Source organism: Rhinatrema bivittatum, chromosome 7, assembly GCF_901001135.1.
Source record: "Rhinatrema bivittatum chromosome 7, aRhiBiv1.1, whole genome shotgun sequence".
Classification (NCBI taxonomy): Eukaryota; Metazoa; Chordata; class Amphibia; order Gymnophiona; family Rhinatrematidae; genus Rhinatrema; species Rhinatrema bivittatum.
In genome coordinates this window covers 225,203,038-225,216,683 of record NC_042621.1, presented here as the reverse complement: position 1 = coordinate 225,216,683, position 13,646 = coordinate 225,203,038, and the positions used below count along the sequence as shown (strand labels likewise).

General features: G+C 41.3%; 1 protein-coding gene across 11 annotated transcripts in view; it reads left to right on the top strand.

The window, feature by feature from the left end:
* Positions 1 to 13,646, top strand: part of EXOC6 (exocyst complex component 6) — a 734,347-nt gene that overhangs the window by 387,021 nt on the left and 333,680 nt on the right. For all 11 annotated transcript variants that reach the window (XM_029609912.1, XM_029609910.1, XM_029609905.1 and 8 more), the window contains one exon: positions 9,516 to 9,625. In XM_029609912.1, coding sequence (XP_029465772.1) covers positions 9,516 to 9,625 — 110 coding nt within the window. The remainder of the gene's footprint in view (positions 1 to 9,515; positions 9,626 to 13,646) is intronic.

Genomic DNA, 13,646 nt, shown 5'->3' with positions numbered 1-13,646 from the left:
CATTTGCCCATAAACGTGCGTATTGGGCATGCGAGCAAAAATACACTCAGTTTTATATTGGGTGTGCAAGTACATGCGTACCATTTAAATTATCCATACCACACACGTGTTGGAGCCTTTATGCACGTACTCACAAGTAACTGGCTGGAGGGGAAAGAGAGAGAGAGCAAGCCTCTTTTATAGGGCCAATCTGACACTATATCTATATATATATCCCACTGTAAGAGGGGCACTTTCAACTCAGGGTGGATTTTGTTGGAGCAGTGTTACAAGGGTCTACAGACCCTTGTGCCCTAGGCAGACAAATGTAAGACCATGCCCCCTAAATCCACCCTGAGTTGAAAGTGCCCCTCTTACAGTATCAGATTGGCCCTTTAAAAGAGGCTCTCTCTCTTGACTTGTGACATATCAGAACCAGTAGTAAAGATACTTGTGTCACTTGGTGCATGTTGTTATAATTAGCCTTGCAAAATTCAGGGGTTACGCACGTATGTCTTTGCCCCACCTCAAACGCCCATTCTCCATCCCTTTTCTGCCTCCTTATTCTTGATGCGTGCATAGGTATGTACATGCGTACTTCACAGCTTCTTAAAATACGCTTTGCTTGCACGCAAGGCCTACATACGTGTGTATGCGGCCGTCTTTGCGCGAGCAACTCTTTTAAAATCTACCTGTAAGGGTTCTAAGGTTCATAAAACATGGATACTGATTACATTTCAAATCTACTCTGAACCATCCTCCAATGAGGTACTCTTTGGATACCAAACAGCTCAGACTCCATTGACAAGAACTATTGTCCCATCTGATGACCAACTCAATAGAAGCAGTCTCACTACTAGAAGGAAAATAAGGGTTCTATTCCATATACTTCCTGATTCCCAAAAAGACAGGTGTTTTTTTTACCTATCTTGGACCTCAGGAATTTCAACAAGTTGCTAAAGAAAGAAATTCAAGATGAAATGTTTGGGTACCATCTTTACTCTGACATCACCAGGGTGATGGCTTAAAGGGCCTGGTGGGCTGCCGGAGAGACACTGACTTCCTGCTGCCTTCAGTTCCCTCCAGCTACCTCAGGAGCCCCCATCCATCAGCCTGATTCGACCCTATTGGGACTTTGCTGTGCTGTGATAGCCATCCGTGCAGCACCACTGTGTCATGTAGATTCTCCTGCCCCGCCCACATCTGACATCACCAGGGCAATGGCTTAAAGGGCTCTCTGGGCCACCAGTGCATCACACGCCGAAGGAGCATGACAAAGTGGTGCGTGCTGAAGGAGCGTGACAAAGGGGCATGCCCCTTTGTGTACCCCTTTGCGCATCCCCTTCACTATTTCTGGGACCTCTGTAACTACTTCTCAGTTAAGTAACCTTTGCCGGATCACCTTTACCTAACTCATTCTTTCACTTGTTCCCTTCCTTCATGCTAGTATTTTTGATCTGAACCCATGATGGAGATTCAGACTGTGACTGGTTATAGTAAATATGGTGATCTTGGCTGCCTCCTATACAAACCAAACTCTGTCTCTAGAAACTCATTAATCTCATTTATATCATCTGTTAAATCTGCTGCCTTAATGCTCACAACCATTTTATTGCTGATATTTAATGTTAAATCTATTAGAAAAAAAGTTCCAATTATTTGTGACTTAATTTCTCTGTACAAACCTGATGGTGTTCTAATTACTGAATCTTGGCTATATGATCACGACATTGTTACCCTCAATAATTTATGTCCATCCTTTTCTCTGAATCCAGACCAAACTATCGAGTTGGAGGATTGCTGGCCATTATGAAGGCTTCCATATACCCGTGTAAGAAACCCTTAATCTAAAAAAATCCTTATGAAATCATGCTAATTTCGTCCTCTATTGCTAATTTCTATGTTATCTATTGCCCCCCTCATTTACTAAATTTCGATTTGTCCCCACTGTTGGAAACCTTGGCAACCCTCCCTGTGGACCTATTACACACTATCCTTGTTGATGATTTCATTCTTTTTGTAAATTCCAATCCTCCTCTTCCCACTGTCTCCTCTTTCTTCAAGGTAATGGCCTGTTTGGGCTAGGAGCAGTTAATTGATAAACCCACACACAAATATGGTCATTCTCTGGATCTTGTCTTCTGTAACCCCCAATTTATACACTTATACTCCGTAAAACTTACACTTGAATCTGTACCATGGTCAGATCACTATTTAATTGCTAACTCAGGCAACACTATTTGCAAAAACCCAAATGCCAATCATAGAAGCAAAACTTTATTTAGTTGAAAAAAGTTAGCCCAGAGCTTTTTCTCGAAAGCCTTCTCCCAAACTTGCCTATCTTCACCATTAACTGTTTGGCTTCTGCCTGGAGCTCTTCAGTTACTCACACTTTAGACATTATTGCCCCCCCAAAACTTTGTCATATCAACCCAAACCCTAGTCCTCCCTGGTTCACTCTACATTTTAAAAAGTTAAAATCTGAGCTCAGATGCCAAGAACGACATTGGCGCAAACTTCCAACACCTGAGTGCAAAAACACTTTTTTTACCTGTCTAGGTAAATATAGGAAACAAATCATTAATGCAAAAATATCTTACTATGTGAATAAAATCCAAGTTCCTAATAGAAACCCCACTACCCTTTTCAATATTGTGAAATCCCTAACCACTCAGAAATCTGACACCTTCGATTATATTGACAATCCTCTTTGTAAATATATCACACAAACTTCAAAGATGAAGTCACAAAACTTTCAGCTGAATTTTCTCACCTGTCTATTCCAAACCCAAATTTACCTCTGGCATCAAGTTACTTGGTCTTCATTTGATGACATTGATCCTATATCTATCGCTTGCCTACTGTCCAAGATGAAAATTTCATCCAGTCCTTTTAATCCATACCCAGGTCATCTTTTAAAGGCTGCACATGAACACCTCTCTCTCCCTTTAGCTCAGCTGGTTAGTCTTTCACTTAACTCTGGTATTTTCCCTGATATACTGAAACAAACTTCCATTTTACCCATCCCCAAGAAGAAGAGCAAAGACCTAACAGATTTCAGCAATTTATGGCCTAACGCATCACTGACTTCACTAGCAAAGATTATTGAATCAGTGGTATTACACCAGTTGACCAACTATATCAATGAAAATGTCATTTTCTACCCAAATCAACATTTATTTATTTATTTGTTTATTTATTTAAAGACTTTTATATACCGAAGATCATGTACTCATACATATCGCTTCGGTTTACAGATAACCAGCATTAGAATTACCATATACATGGTTTACATAGAACAGTAAACAATCAACAGTGCACAGTTAATTAAACAAAGGTATACATTAAAAATGGAAATATTATGAATTAGGCATTGGAATTTTTACAGAGAGCAATTAATGAATGGGTATGCATTGAACATGATGTAATATACAAGTGAAACATTAATGTTTATGGTGTATTATAGGTAGTCTGGTACTTTATAATTAGCATGGGAATTTAAGTGAAGGCTTTGGTGAAGAGCCAGGTTTTCAGATTCTTCTTGAATGTCCGCAGGCATGGTTCTAGGCGCAAGTCCGAAGGCAGATTGTTCCAGTGATAGGGACCTGCAATCGAGAAGGCACGTTTCTTCATTGAGGACTTAGCAGGGGGTATATAAAGGGTGCCTAAATACATTGTTCTAGTTGGTCTGGAGGTAGATTGAGATCGGAGAGGGCAGGTTAATTCGAGTGTGGTTTGTGAGTGGATGGTTTTGTGTATTATAGTTAGCACTTTGTATATAATTCTGAACTTAATGGGGAGCCAGTGAAGACTCTTAAGTATAGGAGTGATGTGTTCCGCTCTGCTGGTTTCAGGAAGGGCCACAGTACAGAACCTTTTACTCTCCTCATTTGATACCATCATACATGGTTTTGACTCAAACACTGACTATATCCTGGTACTGTTGGACATCTCTGCTGCATCTGACACCTTAGATCACAATATCCTGTTAGGCCTTCAAGCGATCGGCTTAACTGACACAGTACTTAAATGGTTCAACTCATTTTTATCTAACCATCCTCAGCAAATAAATATCAGCTCATACAGCTCTCATTGATACACTATTCCCACAGGCGTTCCACAAGGCTCATTGCTTTCTATTTAATATTTACCTACTTCCCCTCTGTCATCTCTTAGCTGGGTTGGGCATAGATTTCAAAGTCTATGCCGACGACATTCTATTTTTCATTCCCTACAGTATTTCTTGGTCTCATACACTATGGGGCAGATTTTCAAAGGAGTACGCGTGTAAGATACGTTCGGGGGCGTTCCGGGGGGCGTGGTGCTGGCCCGGGGGCGTTCTGGGGGCATGGCCGCGGCCTCCGGACCAGCCCCCGGACCGGAACATGGCGCACTAGCAGCCGGCCCGGTGCACGCAAGTTACGCCTGCCTCAGGCAGGCGTAACTTTTGCAACAAAGGTAGGGGTCTTTTTAGATAGGGCTGGGGGGGTGGGTTAGGTAGGGGAGGGGAAGGTGCGGGGGGGGGGGGGGGTGGAAGGAAAGTTCCCTCCGAGGCCGCTCCGATTTCGGAGCGGCCTTGGAGGGAACAGAGGCAGGCTGCGTGGCTCGGCGCGTGCAGGCTGCCAATTTTGCGCAGCCTTGCGCGCGCCGACCCCGGATTTTAAAAGATACGCGTGGCTACATTTGGCTGGCCTGTAATCATCTAACACTCAATTCTGCAAAACTGAAATTTTGCATTTATCCACCATTCCTCAATCTTCATGCCATCCCCCTACCCACCTAACTTTTGACAGGCACTCCTGTCTGACTGACCTCCAATGCTTTTTATCTTGAAGTATGATGCAGCTTATTTGTCTCTTATTTTTGACTTGTTATGTTATGTTCTTTTCATAGCATAATAAATGATGGCAGATAAAAACAAAATTGGTTCATCCAGTCTGCCCAGTATGTTACTTAAGAGACTAATTGCCACTTCGTGCAGGTTAACCCCATGCAGAAATGTTACACCTAAAGATAACATAAGTTACACCATTTCGTCTTTTCCATCTTCTAGCCTCTAGGGATCCAAGGTGTTCATCTCATGCTCTTTTTAATTCCATTACTGTTCTTGTCTTCTACTCTTTTGGCAGGGCATCCCATGCATCCAACACCCTTTCTGAGAAGAAATATTTTCTGTCGGTCCTGAGTTGTCTCCCTTGGTGTTTCATAACATGATCCCTAGTTCTGCAACTTCCTTTCCATTGGAAAAGTTTTGATTTCTGTGCATTAATAACTTTCAGGTATTTGAAAGTCTGTATCATATCTTCCCCTGCCCCTCCTCTCCTCCAGGGTGTATTACATTTAGGTCCTCCAGAAACTTGTAGGTCTAGTGGTGCAAACCCCACACCATTTTGTTTGCCTTTATCTGGACCACTTCTATTTTATCTCTATCCTTTTTTAAAAACAATCTCCAGAACTGAACACATCTATGAGAGGACTCACCAGAGACCTGTACATGTGTATTATCACCTTCTTTTTCTTGCTGGTTATGACTCAACCTAGCATCCTCCTGGCCTTAGTCACCATCACCTCATCACATTGCTTCACTACTTTCAGATCATCAACCACTATCACTCTAAAGTCTGTTTCCTGATCCATGCACATCAGTCTTTTGCCCTCAAGCACATAGATTTTCTTTGAATTACTGTACTCTAAAAGGTGAATTTTAAAAGCTGGACACATGTTAACATCAGTAAATGGGCACACGTCTAGCACTCGCACATGTCCCCCCGATTTTATAAGGTGGCCAGATATGTGCATAAGTGCCAATGCATGATTATCTTGCATTGGCCATAAAGGGGCCGGGCATGGTATTCAGAGCATGCCAAGATATGTGCACCCAAGCAACTACATGCATCCAGGTCCAGGGCCACATACTTTTATTTCTGCTATGGATGAAGTGTAAGTCTGAAAAATAAAATTAACAGGTATCTAGGAAGAGTTTGAGGGGTCTGGGGTAAGTGCAAGCTAATGAACCTGGGGAGTTGGAGGGCCTAGCTGAACACTGTGCTAACTGGTGGATGACTTGGTGAAACTGGTCATTGGCTGGATGCTAGTCTTTTATAAAATACCCTCACTTGTTCGTCCATAAGCCAACTAATGCTGCTGGATTGCGCACAAGCTTAAAACTAGGCGCACATATACGCATACCTAGGCTATTTTATAACGTGTGCGTATGTTATTAAATTACCGTATATCAGGGTGTGTGCCGACACACGTGTATATATACACTCTTGCGCCTGTTTGAAAGTTACTGTTCTTATGCATAACTCTGCACTTCATGGCATTGAATCCCAGCTGCCAAACCTTTAACCCCTCTTCAAACTTTCTTAAATCGCTTCTCATTCACTCTACTCCTTCAGGTGTGTCCACTGTATTTCAGATCTTAATGTCATATGCGAAAAAACAAACTTTTCATTCTAAACCCTTTGCAATATTGGTTCCCAGAACGGATCCTTGAGGAACTCTACCTATCACTCTTTTCTCTTCAGAGTAGATTCCATTTACCATTACTCGCTATTGTCTGTCAGTCAACCAATTTTTAAATCATTCCATGACCTTGGCACTCACTCCCAGGCTTCTCATTTTATTCTCCATCGACGAGCAGGGCTGAATTAGCCATGAATTAGCCCCCAGCCCAGTTACATTCTCCTTGTTGAAATGTATTTTCCAAGCTTTAAGTTATTATGTGAACCGGTATGATGTACCCACTAATGCCGGTATATAAAAGTTTCTAAATAAATAAATAAATAAATAAATGGTACATGGGTGATGTCATCTGACGGTGCCAAACAGACACTTCTCTCTAGGCTCATAGAGCTTTTTTGAGAATTCCTGTATGAGCCTCCTCGGTCTTTTTTCATCTGTGCATCAGCACAGATGTGTACCTTATTCTGGGTGGTACAGGGAATTCTTTGCTAGTTACAGGCCTTTGTGGGACAATTGAGATTGATGGTGATTAACAATGCACTTAAGATCACTGACAAAAGTTGACAATTGTTATATTACTTTTCTTTTTTTTACTTTCTAGGTTTCCTTCCTCCTCTCCCTTCCTTTTATTTGTGGATTTAGAGTAGGACATATCTCTATAATTCTCATTTTAATTGTTAAAATGTGTTTCTATATAATTGTTCCTTGATTTCTGTTTGTTTTCTTTTTCTTTAAACTTAATATTTCCTTGTAATTTTTTGATAATCAATAAAAATATTAATTTAAAAAAGTCCATTGTATTGCCACATTCTTTCCAAGACCACATGCCTATAAGGTTGAGCAGGTTCTTCATACATTGTTTGCAGAAGAGCTTTAGACAGAACAGAATCCCATAAAAAGTCCTCACAACTTTTCTGTTTTTTTTTTTTTTTAGCTCAGTTTAGTAAGGAATTTCAGTTACAAAGAGTGCTTTTTATATTTGGATATCTGATTGCATCACTTATTGCTACAGTCAATCAGGACTGCATCTTCAAAGTAAAAACCTATCAGGTGAAGGTTAAAGCAGCTTCCTTGGCATGTTGTCGGCCTGCTTCCATAGAAAATATCTGCAAAGCTGCTACTTGGTCTTCTATCCATTCTTTTGCTGCTCATTATTGTCTAGAAAATGCATCATATCAAGAAAGCAGTTTTCACCAGGCAATTTTTAAAAAATAAATCTTTCAACTCTTACCTTATCAGCCCATTCAATAACACAGGTTGTATTCAAATACTAGAATTCTTAAACAACAAAATAAGCATATGCAGTCCTCAGCTTGTGACTTGTGGTTGACTTTCTCCTGCTTGTCCATGGAGAAAACTAAGTTGCTAGTCTATAACAGATGTTCTTCATAGACGGCAGAATAAGCAGCCACACAGTCTCTCACATCTCTCCTTAAGAGTTGTAGATTACCCTGTTGGCTATGAAGAACAGGCGAGTCACTTAGCTTTCCTTGAGGTCACAGCATGCTTACGTTTACCCACATTGTAAGTGTGCAGTATTCAAAAGCTCATTTTACAGATGTAACATGTTTATCCACATAAAATTTTTGAAAAATTGCTCTCTATGAGCCACATACATGCGCACATGTATGACGGCTCACCAGTGGACATAGCCATTTTATAACATACATGCATATTTATTTATTTATTTATTTCTAGTTTTTCTATACCGATTTTCCTGCATAAAATGCATATCAAACCGGTTTACAATAAAACTGAATAAGCAGGAAGTGAAATTCCTTAGTGTAATACATTTAAACATCTGTAACGAAATGTTTTGTTTTTTTTTAACAATGCAAAAAATATAATAATAAAGATTAAATTGTTAACCAAAACATATACATACAGTTATGATATAAGGAGCACAAAAGTTAGCACGAAGGGGAGCACAAAGGGGAAAACCCCTTTGTCGCGCCCCTTCGTCGTGCGACGCCCGGCGTGCGACGCCTGGTGTAATAGCGCCGTTAATCGGGTCGCCGCTGGCTGGTCATCGTGACGTGGGGGGGGGGGGGCGGGTCATGTGTAAAATCAGCTGTACGTGCATACATGCTCACTCAATTTTGTATAAACATGGTCATGTGCGCACTAATGCTGTATTAACCATGTAAATTGGGGGGATTTTATAAGGGGTGTGCGCCGAGGTTACCCTTTTCCCAGTTCGTTCTTAGGTCACCCAATGTAGGGATAGGACTTCCTAACCCCCCAAATTTTAAAGGCTCACTTCTCCCCTTATTAGACCCAATCTTTAAAACCCTGCTGAAAAGCCCTGATTTTTCTGTTGTTTGACCTACATGCCAACAGTAGCAGAAGTAAAGTTATGCAGTGGGAACCCCTGGCGCGTGCTTGTGCACATAAGTATTTACACACACATCTCTTGGTCTTCCCCTGACATCCCCACATCCCACCCAGACCCTGCCCCTTTTTTGAACTTTTTAATTTGTGCACATACTGGAAGATATGTGCGAACACGGGCACTTCATAAAATCTGTGCGGCGGATGTCGGCCCGAGACACATTATAGCAGCTGTAGAACTTTTTAAAATCCACCAGTAAGGGTGCTCAACTTTTATATGCATTATAAATAGAAAGACAGATTAAATTATCGCTGTGTTAATAAATTCTGAGTCAAAGATATCAAGAAGGCCATAGTGACAGCAGGATTCGTTCAACAAAAAATTATTTATTATTGATTTATAATAGAACCAACTAGAATGAAGAATGTTTAGCTTGCTCACAGTATTATTTTAAATCAGGTTTACCACATAAAGTTTAAAATAAATAAGTTGGACTCAAAATAATGTATATATTGTTTGGGTTATTTATGTTCATTTAAGCAAGAGAGGCTTATAATCAACTTTGATGTTTTTAAGAAGCAATCATTGAAAAAGAGACCAGCAAATATTTGTATTTTATTAGGGGTTTATTTTACCTGTTAAATTTAATAGTCTTTATTTGTAAGTTATTCTGCTTAAAATATGTTGAAGTGTATGTCTGAAATCTGATTGAGTGTTACTTTCTGTGTTACAATAGCAAACCTTTCCAAAGAAACTGCCGATGTCTCAGTCAGTGCCTCAGATTTACATGCAGGTCAAAGAATTTATTTATGCAAGCCTCAAGTTCTCAGAGTCCCTTCATCGCAGGTAAGCATAACCAATAAAATTTAAGTGCCATTGATTTTTTTCACTAAACTATATTAACACATTTCCATGCAATAAACAGTATCTACCTTGTGGTAAAAAATGTTAGTGCAGCAAAAATGGAAATGCCATTTTACCCCATCTGTGAGGGTATGTGCAGTGGGCAGAAACTATCTTCTCTCACTCCTGCCTCGCTAGCTCCATCTTGGAAAATAGGGCTGGCTGACTTGTAGCTCTCCTTTGCCCTGGCGGGGGATTTTTATTTTTTGCAAAGGGTCAGGGCTAAAAGGTTGGGTGCAGGGTTTGAGAAATGACACTCTCTTATATTTATGGGACAGAGCAAGTGTTGGGAGAGGTCAGCTATCTACGTCATGAACCAGTAGAGACATTTTTTCTAGGCTGGGGAAAATGGGGGACTTTTACTATCACTTGTGGTCTCGTTAACTGGCTGTCCTGGGATGGGGGAATACCATTGTACATTGCCACAGCTGAGATCTCAGGGTTTTCCTGGCTGTGGCAACGTGACTTAAAGAATTGCCACAGGATTTACTAAACTTCAGTACATGGATAACACAGTTTCTCTTTTGACAAGCAGAGCTAAATTAACCATGACATATGGATGATATCATCTGGTGCCACCAAACGGACTTCTCTCTCTTACAGGGTCATTCATCAAAATGCGTTATGGCATTAACGCACATGTTATTGTTTATAATGCATGGCACGAATGCAAATTTTTTGAAGGGGCAGGATGTATGAAAATGTGGGGCAATATCGCAGATGCGATAGCATAACGCATGTTATCGCACGGTTTTAAAGCCAGAAACAACTACACCTTTTTTCCTGGTGTTAGGCTGTGCGATATGCCCAAAATGGTCATAAATCAATTTGTGGTAAATTTTTGGAATTGCATTTTGGCCATTTCTGGGCTTGGGGAGGAGAGGGAGAGGGGAGTGGAGTGGAGTAGAGAGAGAGCCTCTGGGGAGGGCCTCACTGTGTGCACCTATTTATATCTCTATAGGAGGGCCATCTAATAGGTCGAGGTGAGGTGTTGGTAGTGGTTTAGGGGCCAGTTTCGCATGTAGAGTGAGATGTACAAACAACACAGTACACCTTGGTGAAGATTTGATGTCATTTGGAGTGAGGAAAGTCTCACAAAGATGAAATTTTGTTCTATGTTATCTCACCCTAGCTTGATGGTATCCTGTTATAGAGTCCATCAAGCTAGGGTGAGAGAACATAGTAGAAATTTCATCTTTGTGAGAATTTCCTCACTCCAAATGGCGTCAAATCTTCACCAAGGTGTACTGTGCTGTTCATACATCTCACTCTACATGCGAAACTGGCCCCTAAATCCTAAACCACCACCAACACCTCACCTCAACCTGTTAGATGGCCCTCCTATAGAGATATAAATACTTAACAACTATGAGGACCTTGTAGATAGGCTCACTCGCTCTCGCTCTTTCTATCTCTCGCTCTCCCCCCCCCCCAGCGCAAGGTGCAAAAATAGGGTTTATTGCATGGTGCTCTAAGTTACCGCATGGTGCGGTAATTCACAAATTTCCATACACACACCTTTTTGTTATCGCGGCCTTCTCTTTCTTCACATATTGTACATGCTAACAGTTAAACCTTAATTTTATGAGTTATATTTCAGATAAACAGCATTTTGTTAATATTATTTATTTATTTATTTATTTTAGCATTTTTTATATACCGAGGTATAGCAGAGTTGCCTTCACTCCGGTTTACATACAGAACAACATGTTACATTGAACGATGTTTGAAATTTTAAAATATCAAAAATTAACAATGATGAGCAAAGACATAACAAGGAGAATGAGTAACAGGATAACACAGGGTGGAAACCCTGAGTAGGTGAACAGAGATATCTGGGAACATTGAAAAACAGAGGACATCTGCATCATGAAACAGGGAGATTGATTGAAGGAGATATTGAAAGATAGCAGGCTATGTTAATATACTATAAGTTCTTTGAGTGCAGTCTTTAAAAGATTGGCTAGTAGCCAGGATTTTAGGTCTTTTTTGAAGGATTTTAAGTTTTCTTGATTGGTGAGGAAATGAAGTAATGAATTCCAGAGTTTTGGGCCAATAATGGAAAGGGCTCTGTCCTTTTCACATTATGAATTATACCATACAGTGCAGAGCATCTACAAATGATAATGTATTGATTTCCTCCTCCAGGCTTAGAAGTGTCAGTTCATACACTTTACTATAGGAGATGTATAAAACTATAGGGGCAGATTTTTAAAAAATACGCGAGCGCGTACTTTTGTTCGCGCACCAGGCGCAAACAAAAGTACGCTGGATTTTATAAGATACGCGCGTATCTTATAAAATCCGGGGTCGGCGCGCGCAAGGTGCACATTTGTGCAACCTGCACGCGCCGATGCCAGCGCGAGCTGCATGTTCCCTCCGAGGCCGCTCCGATTTCGGAGCGGCCTCGGAGGGAACTTTTCTTCGCCCTCCCCCCACCTTCCCCTCCCTTCCCCTACCTAACCCACCCCCCCGGCCCTATCTAAACCCCCCCTTAACTTTGCGCACGTCGCCGGCAGGGGGTCCTCTGGTCCCGGGGGCTGGTCCGGAGGCCTCGACCACGCCCCTGGGCCGGCGCCACGCCCCCAGGCCCGCCCCCAAAACGCCGGGGCCCGCCCCCAAAATGCCGCGTCGTTTCGGGAACGCCCCCGGACACGCTCCCTCCCTCCCCTTTTCGAAAGCCCCGGGACTTACGCGCATCCCGGGGCTTTATGCGCGCCGGCGGCCTATGCAAAATAGGCTCGCCGGCGCGCGTAAATCCGGAAGGACTTACGCGTGCGGGCCTTTTAAAATCCGCCCCATAATACTTTGAAAAAACACGTTACATGAAATTGACTAAATGAAGAAAACCTACATGAAAGCAGTTATCAGTGCTATATAAAGATACCTTGCAACATTTTAGAGGCAATAATCACACTTTTTACACAAGTAAACACATGTTTTGCTTATTGTCCCATTCCTCACTGCAGGTTAAGTATATTTGCTTAATGCATGCATTAATGCATGCAGGTTAAGTATATTTGCTTAAAGCATGCATACTTTTACCCACATAAAAACAAGAGTGGGGGATAGGTCAGGAAAGGCAAAGTACACACAAAGTCCAAATATTCAAATCTTTAGTCATCATTTATTGTATATACTTTATACCTGAATGGTGGGAACCAGCCAAATTTTCACAGGGAAACTCCCCAAGCAGTTTCCCTTTGAAAATGACCTTTCAGTCCCATGAGTAGACTGCAAGCCCCATGGGGCATTTCAAAATTGCCCTCCCCAAAACTTGCTGGTTTAACTGTTAGCTATCAATGTAAAGTTTCTGCAACCTGTTTAAATTGACTGTTAATTAATTTAATGCTGTTTATTCTAGTTTGAAGTAAAATTAGATTTATTTTAGTCATAATGTATTCATGAGCTACTACTATGTATCATTTCTAATGCACTGCTGTACAGATACACCTAAGAGATAGGGCTTGCTCTAAGGAGCTTGCAGCAGTCAAGACAAATATACATGGACAGCAAGAGTCTGTGGGAAGTATATTAACTTTAGAGGAGTATTTAGGATTTAAAAGTAGCTTCAAAAAGGTGAGTTTTAAGCTGGATTTGAATATGGCTAGAGAAGGAGTATGAGGAAGCCTATTCTGGGCATATGGCATAGCATGATCAGAAAGCAGATGAGCATGTTAGCAGCATGCTTAGAAATGAAGGGATGGACTTTAGCAATGTTATAGAACTAATACCTTAGCAGTGATTTGGATGTGCACAGAGTAGAGAGGTATCAAAGATGATCCCAAAGTTATAGGCCAAGAGAACTGGGAGGATGGAATTGCCATCCACAGAGACAAAAAAGAGGGAAGAAAGGAAGGGGGGGGGGGAGCAAAATAAGAAGTTCTGTCTTGGCCATATTAACTTTAAGGTGGTGATGTGAAATATAGGTGATGTCGGACATACAGGCTTAAATTTGTGACTG